Here is an 11,967-nt window from a genome sequence, read left to right as displayed (position 1 = left end):
AATATAATAGACACCGAAATATCATGACATTTGTGTAAGAGTAAGATCTAATTAGCGTTTCATAAATATAATTACGTGAAATAATCTGGTGTTCTATTCAATAATATTGTAGAGTATTGTCCAATTAGCGCCTTGTTGAGAGGCGCGGTGCTCAGTCGCTCGAAGAAAGCTATTTCGTTGCAGGCGGGTAAGCACTCGTCGCACGACGCCTCGCTATCTACGAATCATTTAGACCAGTTCAGGTTAAAAAAATTTAAGAAGATGTGTAAGTACGCTTGGCAGGAAACAAGAATGTGTCGAAGCCGGATTGAGAGTTTGTAAGACGTGGTATAAGCGGACCAAACACAAATCTTACGCTCGTGGGTCAATTCAAATGTCGATATTGTACATAAGGATGGCTCAATCTCTCTCATTCCTCATGAAAATAGTAAATTCACGTAATTATAGGGAGTGGTTGAGGACAACCATTTTTTTGTATTAAAGTGGTCAGATGTATATAGGTAGGAATAAGCTGCATCTGCTGATAATTGGAAAAGTATTTTGTATTATACTTGCAATTCCTTAGTTTTAATTTTATTAATATCGTGCCTTTGACTTTTACCTACTCACCTACACTCGAATATATTCGAATGTTTAACGCAGTTTGCAATTTTTGCAAATCTCAAAGGAGGAGGCATATTATATTTTAAGTTCTTGTGGGTCCAGATTTTTAGTTGCTATAATATTAAAAAAAGTGTTAAAAAGCAATTTTTACCACTTTGTGCTGTCAGTTTAACGTTCGAATAACATTTGGCGTCGGCTTTTCCACAAATTCGTGTTGATTTATTTTCTGAAACAAAATTGTAAGTGCCATTGTTAATTCCTTTGCGATACTTCCCGAAAGAAGTCATAGACAAGACTTGTGAGTAGATTGATGTCTATTAATCCTTTAAAATAAAGGCATGTAGTTTCTTTCTTTACCAATTAGGAATCTTAATTATGGAAAGTACTTACTAGGCATATAATAAAGAACACATTTGCATCTATCCAACATGGACCTAGCTTCGCATTCCATTTCGCAGTTCCGTAAAGTGTAAGTTCTAAAAAAATACAATTATCTATGGTCATGATTAATCTTTGTAATGAAAAACTTGATAGCCTTTGTAATGAAAAAAAAAACTTGTCCTTGTTTATTTTTTTCTCATATGATACGTTACAAAAAATTTATTTAGATGTTATTTTATTGGAATAAAAACGATTTAAATGTCAAATATTTGCACTATTTCTTAGCTGACTGACAAGATAGTAGTTTTTTATTGCATTGTCAAATTAATTAAAACATTACCTGTAAAATACTAATTCCTTTTCGCTTGAGAATAAACAAAGTCTTTTCTTAACATCGATGTCTTTTAGCGAAGGTTGCGCGTCTAAAATCCTCGGCTGTATGGCAACCCTCGCTTCTATTCCTGGCCCATAGATTTCTCCTATTTTTGCAATGTTTGGAGTTTCTGTCGGGTTGTGGAGAAGTATCTGAAATATTTTATAATCGATCATAATTAGATAAGCATTTCTTGTAATGGATCAAAGAACGTCCTTAAAGGTATGCAACAGCGATAAAAAGAAATGAACTCGTGTCGTATTAACCGTAATAAGAATGATTACAATATTGGCAATAAGGAGTTTTCTTCATTTAAATAATTATATATGACTATATATAATATATTAAGAAAATCTCAAGAGCAAGGTATCTCGTGATTTATGTGAATTCTACTCCATTTATGTATAAAAAAGGTTTGTATTTTTACATTACCTTAAAGCCCATACTCTTTGTAGATGCGCAGTAATATTCAGCGATGTTTGCGTCCAAGACTAAAGTTAAGCCGTGATTGGTGCCTATCCCTAGGAATAAAGATAAAATTACTACGCGAGTACAGAAACATGATACCTGAGTATAATGACGCCATAACAGACGACTATGTTTATTTTTTTCACAAATTTTAATGAATGAAAATATGTATATTTCGTATACCTTTAGGTTTCCAAGGAAATCCATCAGGTGGCGCGTCAGCCGGGTAACCGCCTTCGGGAGTCCAGTCCACGGACGGTGACGGGAATGTTAAGTTCAAATCGTTTAGGTCTCTACTGTAAAGTAATAAGAATAGGTGTACTATACCATGATACAAAGAATTCAGAATTGACAACTGAACGATGAGAGTGCAATTTGGAAGACAAAGGTTTGATGTCCTTAAATAGAGTGGGAAAAGGACAGAGATATAATGAATAATGCTTCAAAGTATTGTACATACTTACGGATTTCTAAACATGTTATCTCGATGTACGACGTTGAAAGTGCAACACAAACCCTCGTCTGTGAGCTGGGCGTTGAATAGATCCTGGCAGTTCATGCTGCGTGAGTCCCATAGGCACATCGCTAGCATTTCGTTGCACGGCTGTGTCACCTGGGAATATAAACACGTATACGAACATGTTCATATGCCCCTAGTAAGTTTAATTATATCAATTCTACTTAACTACCTATGCTTACTTTAACTAGAAGCTTTTTATCAAAATCAATTGCTCCTTCAAATTCCTATTTACAACACAACAAGTAAGAATAACTACTTGCACACAAAAAACAGGTGGATTAACTTTTTTTTTTGTTGTGTGTGAAATATAGAAAATCCTATGAGTTGTTGAGTGTGTATTACTAACATTAATAAGAAATGATCTTGTATAGTCCCAATTGGCACTTTCAGCTATGTCATCCTCAAATATGTCTGCATCTCTTTGGGTGCCGCATAAACTGTTCAATAGCTTTTTATCCAAAGAATTCCTGGAATATCGAACGTTATATTCCTACAATGTTCAAAACTCTATATTTCAAACGAACGTTGATAGTAACCACATACACATATTGTCTTCAGTTTCCACTGGCAAAACATTGTTAAAAAAACAGATTGTTTATTTGTTTATAATTAAATGAGACAATTTATAGGTACAATAAGTTATTATGTGAATTTAAGGCGTGTTAAAGAGTTTATAAAAGACTAAACATTATCGCCTTCGAGTACCACTCAGAAACTTAATTGGCCACTAAGGGAGACTACTTAACCTTCCTGAGTACGACAGCTTTCAAGACAATACAAACCCAGTGTTAATGTACCGTTCGGCTACCGATTTCTTCGCTTGGTTGACATTGCACACGGTGATGGCGGGGAAGGGTAAGTCCTGTAGGTGCATGTTCTCAGGGTTGATGCTCACAATCATTGGCGACGAACGCCATTTGTGATACACGTTGAGAATGAAGAACGCCGCACATATTACTGAACAACAGAACGCCGCCAACCAGAAAAATCTGGAATGTGGGTAGTATAAGATAAATCATTTTGTTCCTCTGTGTGTTGTGTTTGCAACAAATGTTCAAAGTTATTTGTTGTTCTTACGTATTACATGCGTGTTTTTAATTAAGTTACATACTTTGTTTCAAGTTAGTAGAATGTATTTTAAAGTTAAGTGTATTGTTACTATATTCAAGTTCCAAACCTTTCAAACCAAGTCAGTTTTCTTTCGCCGATGTATCGAAGACCGTGCAGCGTTGACGTCTGTAAGTAATCTCTAAGATCCTTATTGAACGACTCGTAACCCGATAACACTTGTGTTGGCTTATCCTAACAAATGTTTTACGTTTATTTAAGACAGGAAGACTGAAGATAACAATATTTGAAAATATTTCATAGGGACTATGGCCTCATTTATCTTTCCTTAAAAGAAAGGAGTGGGAAGGGAATGGGTGTTGTGGAAATCTTCGGTGTATTTGGGAAAATTACGTAAAGGTTTTTCTTGTGACACCATCGTTAAAGAAACAGTCAACATTGTCAATCTAGATGACAATTTAAATCATAAAAACTTACATGGTAATTGAAAACTTTAGTGTCCCATTCATACCAAGGCGACGTTTCCACTTGTGTCTGGTTCATCCAATAATTATCCTAAAAAAGCTATTTTGTAATTAATGTAATTAACAGTGTGTTATTGTTCTTCGTTATACGAAATTCTCCGCGAGTCTACGTCATTCAACTTCGTTTAATACCTTTTAATTGACTTAACTTTACTGGACATAAACTATGGTAAGTTCCTTGTTCATTTTTGTATCTTAAGTTATGCAGATAAAAGATCATACTGTAGATCATAATTTTAGACATTTATATAGTCGTTTTAAATATAAGCATCGGTAGAAGTCTTAATTTAAACACAATATGTCACAAAGAATATGTTTACCTTTTTGAAAGCAGCTTGCGATGCACCTTTTCGGGGGCGAATATCAATCTCGTTGCTTTTGTACATTATTCTATCTATTTAATTATAAAATAAATCTTAAAGGTATGTTTTCATTGGCGACCCGAACCAGATTTTAGTTTACTTTGTATGATTTTACATAGCCCTGTGTCCATTCGACAAAAATCTGTTTAATCCTTGCGTGCGATGCGTCCAATGGATGCGTACCTTAAAAGGCAACGTTGAATAACAAAGGGCAAAGCATAACTAACGACAAAGTGATTGAAGTTTTACAAATTGTAGGTCCGGAAGGTAATTCAGCACGGTCAGTGTTTTACTAGCGATCGCCTGATTGCCCTAATCTATAATGATAGATCGCACCAACGCCGCCTCTAATGTTTGATCACGAAATTATACATTTTCCACCACTGGTATACTAACTGTAATACGTCAAGTTTTAATTTGTGTAATTAAATTCTAGTTATTTCCTAATATTCGCGAAAATCATTCTATTTTGTATTTTATGTCACAACGTTATTTTGCCTAATTAAAGTTTACAGATGGTACAATTAGTTTGAATATTATAAGATAAAAAGTAATCTCTATACCTGCGTCTATATCTTTACAAGTAATTTTGTCTACATGAAATTCAAATGACAAAAACTTGCGAATGTTATTCCTTTAAGGTTTCTTTACTTGAGGTATTAATTAATACATAATTTAAAATACACATAATCTTCTAAATATTGTACAAAATACTTGCTTTGTGTTCAAATGATACTTTTCAAACTAGAATTCTCTTCAGAACTTCTTTTGGAGTTGCGTTACGCGTTACTTTTAAACGTTACTTTGCCACTTTGTGTTAACGAGGAGTAATTTATCTAACCCAGTATTTGTTATTATATAGTTATCAAATGTTTTCATCATGACTGCCATATCATGTCACGACACGGCAATGTTGTGTTATTTCTAATTAATTTAGCTACCGTTCGTACCTATCGTGTAGTTTATTTTTTTTAAATGGTTTTACGCGTCGCTTTATTTAGAATCGCGCTTTATACGCGTAATTTTTTGATTTACAAAATAAAAAATAAGTGAAGTATTTAATCATAATAATTAAAAAGGTCAAGCTTATTTTACATTGATTTAATTTCATATTGCTCTTTTTCTACTAGTCTTAAACATATTAAACAAGGCACGCAGGTATCGATGCTGACGTAGAAGGATGTAGTTGGAAGTACCAGGTACTCGCAGCAATTAACATTGCATTTTTTTACTTGCCAGCGGACGTAAAGTGTGATGAAACGTCCATATATTGCACAGTATTCAAAAGAAACAAAATATGATTTTCGATTTTATATAATTCGTGTATAATGAATACATACAATAATAATTATTATGTACAAAATTATTTGTTCGATAGAAATTTATAAAAGTAACAAAAAAGCCGAAAAGAAAGAATAGGTTGACGCACTTGCACTTTAAATAGTTTCTAAACGAAGAAGAGATCGAAGTAAGGATGTAGACGGGCACCTCGACGTAATTCTAGTGCGTCACTGACTAGCTGTCTCCGTGAGAGACGGCCTAGAGCCGCGTCCAGTGAGCCCGGAAAAGGGAAGGAGGAGGAAGAGGAGAGAGGTTTCACCAGTGCTGCTGGGGCGCGTGGGCGGCACCGCCGTGGCCGGCTTGCGCGTGCGCGGCGAGGTGGGCGGCGCGCGCGGCGGCTACCTCAGGGGTCTCCAGGATGCCGTTGCCGTTCTGGGCCAGCCTGATCTGAGCGGCAGGTCCTTGCCATGAGGGAGCACCGTTCCACTGGTTGTGGGCGGGGGCGTTCCACTGGTTGTTGGCGGGAGCGTTCCACTGTTGGCCGGCGGGCTTGGCGGCGGAGAGAGCGGCCAGGTGAGCGGCGCGGGCCTGGGCCACTTCGGGAGTCTCAGCGACGGGTGCGGGGGCGCCGGAGTTCCACGCGGGAGCGGCAGGGGCGGCGTTCCACTGGTTGGCGTGGGCACCGTTCCATGAGGAGGCGGGGGCGCTGTTCCATGAGGCGGCGGGGGCGCCGTTCCAACTACGCTGCTGCTCACCCTGCCAGTACTCCTCGTTGTCCCATCTGGGGTCGTAGGAGCCATCGTCTTGTGGGTTGGGGTTGTTTTGCGACGCCTGCTGTAAGGCGGCTATGTGAGCAGCGCGGGCCTGAGCAACCTCGGGGGTGTCGAGGATGTTGCGGCCGTCCTGTGACAGGGCGATGTTGGCGGGTGGGCCGGCCCAGCCGGATGCGTGAGCGCCGCACGCCAACGCCAAGCAAGCTACTACGATCTGTTGGCAAAATACAAAATCATATTAATTAAATTATCAGACGTCGGATAACAGTTTACGCCACTTAGTTAACTGGAATGACCTCGCATTCATTGCTAACGGCATTGCTTTTAACTCAACCGACTTTGTCCTTCATTAACATGTTATTATTTAAAGTGATTACTGTCGTAGTTAAGTTTACTCTGGTTCTGTCTTATCATAGGGTCGAAGGCATGCTATGAATATTGACAACGTGTACAATCATCACCCCTGCGATGGTGAACCTATATTTTTTAAAAGTTTTTGTTGTCTGTTTTATAACATGACTTTTTTATATTATGTATTATATTTGCTTTGCTAAAACACACCGATTAAAATTTATTGTGCTCATTCAATCAATGTGGCAAGTATGTTCTAATATGTGGAATGATTTATAATCATTTAATTATATCAAATAATAAAAAGGCGATAACAGTTATAATGTATTTATTACATTAGTATTTAATTAAAATTAATGGCATCGTACCAAACTATGAAAAGGAATGTTTGCTGTAGTTTGAGTAAGACACTGTAAAGACATGAACGAGTAATTATTACAAATATGCCTAAAATAATTATAACTTTTTTATCTGTGTGAACTTTTTATTATCCGTTTATTACCCACGACATAGATGTATGTTAATTTAGATATAAGATTTGATGGATAGAGTTTGTGTTAAATAAAAATAATTAAAGTCGATTATCGTGTTCCAAATGTCTGTACATTTATGTAGATCATTTTGAGATGAGTGTACAAGTATGGAATTTATTCGAATCTATGTTCAGAATCACGTAACGATGTCAGGGCCTGCTGTGGTCGAGAGCCTCGGGTCAGACCGGTCGGTGTAATCGAGTCAATAAGTAAACCTATATTTATTACTTGAAATGTATGACTTTACTTAAAACGATGATAATACTGAGGCGTTAAAGTATTTAATGCTTAATTTTACATATTTATATCCCTATCAAATGTGTTTATTTTTAAATCGAAAAACAAAAAATGGTTTTGATTTTCGCACAAAAAAGGTTATTGCTTTTCTTAAAACCTCTTTTGTGATTGCCCTTAGTTCAATAAAAACATAAAGCGAATAATATATGTTTACTATTATTTAATATTAATTAAGTACTTTTATATTTACGTACAAATAAAATTTTATTCACACGTATACTAGGTCAAGTTAATTAAGCAACATTTTGTTAACTAAGCAATTAATAAGACAAATGTTAATAAATCCTAAATATAGCTCATTGTCTTTTGGATATTATGAAACGAGTCACAATATTTAATTTCTATGCTTACCTAAGTAGAACTAAGTCAGTGCTAGTGCGTTAAGTTACAAAATTCTTGATAAGATCAAGCACGCGGTTACAGTACTGAGAAATGTTAGTAGCCCTTGATTTCGCAGTTTCGTTTTATTTTGCCAATTAATGTATGACATGCCTTTTAATCTGCTGTTAAAAATTTGTTTAACATCATATTAAAAATGAGAATTTTTTTTGTTTAATCTGTTATGAATTTATAACTTAATTTATTATAAAATAGTGTAGAAGTCATATAAGACACCTCTTATCCCGAAACTTAAACATTTCTCGCCAGAAATAAAAAAAATTACTTTATGGCCCTAAGTCAAGTAAGATTGTCTTTTGTTAGTAATATAAAAAAAAAACTTGTTTTTCAATTACGCTGCTATGTCGGAATAAAAAGACAATAGGCTGTATTTGCTTTCATTTATAATTCATTAGGAATAAAAGTGTCCAATCAAAGCAATAAAGTGAATGGCTCAAGGTCCGAAGGTCCCTTGAAGGTTATAAAGCAGGAAGCCAGCTATCCGGACCTGCCCACCGTTACATTCGTAGACTTGTTACCCTCGCGACTGTCATTCTTAAACTGACATTTAATTTTCTATTTTTTTTAAACATCATTACTATTCAGCCAGTAACAAAACTTTAAAGTTCTATGTAACGTATGTGACATTAAATTGACTGCCGCATTCTTTGCTGATGATTTACATATAAGTAGTCGGCTTAAAAGAGGTTAGGAGACTAACCTTTTTGTTTAATGCCATCGTGGATTTTCACTTCCGAAACACCAGCATTATGTTATCTCGAATTTTTCAAAGAGAATAACAAGGATGAAAATATGTTTTCATACGATTGTTTCAAAGGATACATGTTCACTAAACAACTCTAAAGTTATCTCTTATCGATACTGGGCGTTTCTTATGATAATTGTTGCAGGGCGGTGCGTGGGCTTGCCCTTCTAAACGGCAAAGTATGGAATGCAGGCAGGGTCTAATACTAGGTGTGCCATATTTGACGTTTAAAAGAAAAAAACTATACATCAATGTCATTCAAAATATGACGCATCACACTTGATAGATCCTTCCAATTCTGGATAGTTAATGACCATATAAAGAATCAAATATCGTGGGGAAATGTGTCGCAGTTTTTAAAGCTTTATTAAATTTATGGAAAGATCTAGAAACATTAAAATGGCATTACCAGTACTCGTCCTGTTGACATTGTAGTACTGGAGAATAACCGATCATAATTGGTGATAGCTGTCAGCATTCGCAGCGCCATATTTGGTATATACGTGGGCGTTGCATCAACATTCGCTTTTCGTCATTGCTGTACTGACATTACATACTAAAGTGAAAAGCAACTGCATACCACGTGATTATGATTGTTCCAAGGATTTATTTAGGTATACCGACAAAGGATTACTTTTTATTATGTTTTTATTTCGTCCTTTTAATCTGTACCATAAAAAGACGGTAAGAGGGTATTTGCAAATTCTATCTTCTTTGGTATTTAAATTATATTGTCAAAGATACCAACACCATTACTTTAATCTTTTGAAGAAAAGTTGAACATAATATCGCATCGTTTGTTAGAAAACATCGTCGTCGTCGTTTGTTAGTTATTTTAAGACTATAATTTGTTGTTCTTTTGTCGAAGTTGTTAAGAGAAGCAGTGCGAAAATCCGTAATTAAAAAGATAAATGCTACATTTATGGAAACGAAAGATTGTAAAGGTAAGTAACAACGTTACGTATTTTACGATAGCGTATTGACTGACGATGAAATGGGTTTAACATTCACATTTTGTAGCATATTTTCGATGATATTTAACAAAAATAATATAAGAAATCATAATGTACAAGAGTGATTACTAAGAGTAATACCTATTTAAGATAAAATAGGTTTTTGTGAGGAATCTGTACTAGCTTATTGTTAAATTATGATATTGTTATAAAAACTGTAGGTAAATAAAATTCTTGACAAGACATGCATTAGTGAGTATTAATGCTCTAATAATATTTTATGCCGGACAACTTTCAGCGGCATTGAGTCACGTAGGAAACAAGCCTTCGTTTTAACCTTGCTACGCAAAACTTTTTTATGTCTTACAGTGCGTAGTAGTTTTACCTATTAAGATATCGGATGTTTATTTATCAATTTATGTTTTATAAGATTTAATTTTTCGATTAGACAAAGAATAAATTTTTCTTTTTATAACATAGTACGATTGATGTTTTTGTTTAAGTTTTGGAATTTAGAATGAAAGATATGTTAATTTTTTGGAAGTATCCATTTTAAGTACTTCTTCAATATTTTATATATAATACGTATGTAAGTCTCTTAATGATAACGTCGTGGAAAAAATGTAAGGAAATTGTAAAATCGTGTGCAAAATGAACATTGATAATGACCTGGAAGTCGCGTGGCCGGCACGCGTGCAACCGACAAATTTTCGACATATTAGCAGGCCTAGTTGTTCACGCTACTATTAAATTTTATTATTTTAGTTGCCGTTAAAAAATATTTTTTTATATTTCTTAATATATTCAAAGTTACTTAGTTTCTCTTATGTAAAGTTATATTCTTAGACGAATTTTACTTTCTTGTTGTTATGACAATGGAAAAATGATAACATAATTTATTCGCCACATCTCCTTTAGAGTTGTGTTTCGTTTAAAAATGGAATTGTGACGTCATCAATGATATTAGAAAAAACATAAATTATATAGGTCTTAATTTAATTTCCATTATAAACACGATTTAATGACGAAATATTAGTTAAGTATTGCGTTTGTATACAAAATGTCGCAGCTGTTATCGTTCAAGCGGTGAGCTTGTTAGGGAATTAAACTTGATAAAGGGTTCACTGAAGTGTGCGTAACTTGAATGTAGGCGAAGTGTGACCAAGTGACAGGGCCCGTCAGGACCGATACTAAATTAAGTTATTGTAACCGAACAAGACGCGAGACGTGTCATAATGTGACCGGAATATTGTTAATATGTAAGCTTTTTAGAGCTTTATTTATGAAGCTTTATGATTCTTTGGAAAAGTAAAGTTTGTTATTTTTTTGAATTGATAGAATTTAAATAGAGTAAAAAGGTACTTACCATAGATTTCATTTTTGTGAAGAGGTGAAGCACAGAGGTGAAAGAAAGAAAAGATTTAGGTTATACGATTAGTATATAGCGCTGATGGAAGACTAGTTGTCTTCCAGGATTCGCTATGTTGGGAGTGCAACTTGCGTCTGTGCAAAATGAGGGCGGGTGCTGGTATTTATACTCGGCGCCTGCGCAGAGGGGGTGCCTCGAGTTGACTTGTGAGCGAAAGTACAGCCCATGTTGTTGATTATAGCGAATATCATGGTACGCATTTCAATGGCAATACGCGTTTTTCGGTTCATTTCTGTTTGTGATTCGATGCTTGCAGTTTGGTTATTTTTTGATTAGTCTAATGTTTAAATAATAATGTAATTATTAACTTTGGCTTTATTAAATCATAAACATATAATAAAGTTTTGTGATAGGAATGTGCAATATTTTAGTATAAAAGAATTTCATATATGTATTATAGTATTAAATTTTGAATAGGTTTTTTAGATTAGAGAACATTGTTTTCAGAGGATGGCTTGCTATAAGCAAGTCGGTTTTTAATTTACATTTTTTTAGTTTTTTGTGTTGTGATATTATTGAAGTTGATTTTAATCTATTTTATTTAAATCTCACAATCGTCATCTCATAAGAAAATTCTGATCAGATTATAGGTAGATTCAGTGAAATAGAAAAACTAAATATTTACAATTCAGTTTATATTTTAATTTAAAATATTTACTTTATAAAAATGATATGTTTATATATGAATAAAAATTAAGTGCTGTTATTGGACAATCATTGATGCGAGAAAGTTTAGAATATTTTGAACGATGTAATAGGGTTTTCCGAGCGTATTTAGAACAAAGAAAATTTGGAAAAGTCGGACTTAGTTATTGTGAATACATAACATTTACAGTACTTTATTTACCATGGAAGTTTTGATATGATATTAACTAAAGCGCGAATCTATGGTGTTTATTAGTAAAAG

At 34.6% G+C, this 11,967-nt stretch overlaps 2 protein-coding genes across 2 annotated transcripts; both read right to left on the bottom strand.

Moving 5' to 3' along the window:
- Positions 1–58: 58 nt before the first annotated feature.
- LOC106117556 (sodium channel protein Nach) lies at positions 59–3,351 on the bottom strand (the record flags this gene model as incomplete). The annotated part of the gene is made up of 9 exons (XM_013311917.1): positions 59–217; positions 755–829; positions 994–1,079; positions 1,325–1,509; positions 1,790–1,878; positions 2,009–2,121; positions 2,290–2,438; positions 2,692–2,812; positions 3,128–3,351. Coding segments are annotated over 9 exons (1,188 nt in total), but the record flags the coding sequence as incomplete, so codon positions are not given.
- Positions 3,352–5,597: 2,246 nt separating this feature from the next.
- Positions 5,598–11,158, bottom strand: CPH31 (cuticular protein hypothetical 31). The gene is made up of 2 exons (XM_013312569.1): positions 10,998–11,158; positions 5,598–6,567 (listed from the first exon to the last, which is right to left on the bottom strand). The coding sequence occupies exons 1-2, from the start codon at positions 11,007–11,009 to the stop codon at positions 5,896–5,898; spliced, it is 684 nt and encodes a 227-aa protein (XP_013168023.1). The 5' UTR covers positions 11,010–11,158; the 3' UTR covers positions 5,598–5,895.
- Between the last annotated feature and the right edge of the window lie 809 nt (positions 11,159–11,967).

This window comes from Papilio xuthus, unplaced genomic scaffold (assembly GCF_000836235.2).
Source record: "Papilio xuthus unplaced genomic scaffold, Pxut_1.1 DF827679.1, whole genome shotgun sequence".
In the NCBI taxonomy this organism is placed as follows: domain Eukaryota; kingdom Metazoa; phylum Arthropoda; class Insecta; order Lepidoptera; family Papilionidae; genus Papilio; species Papilio xuthus.
Note: the sequence above shows the minus strand (reverse complement) of the source record. Positions and strands in the feature narration are given on the sequence as shown.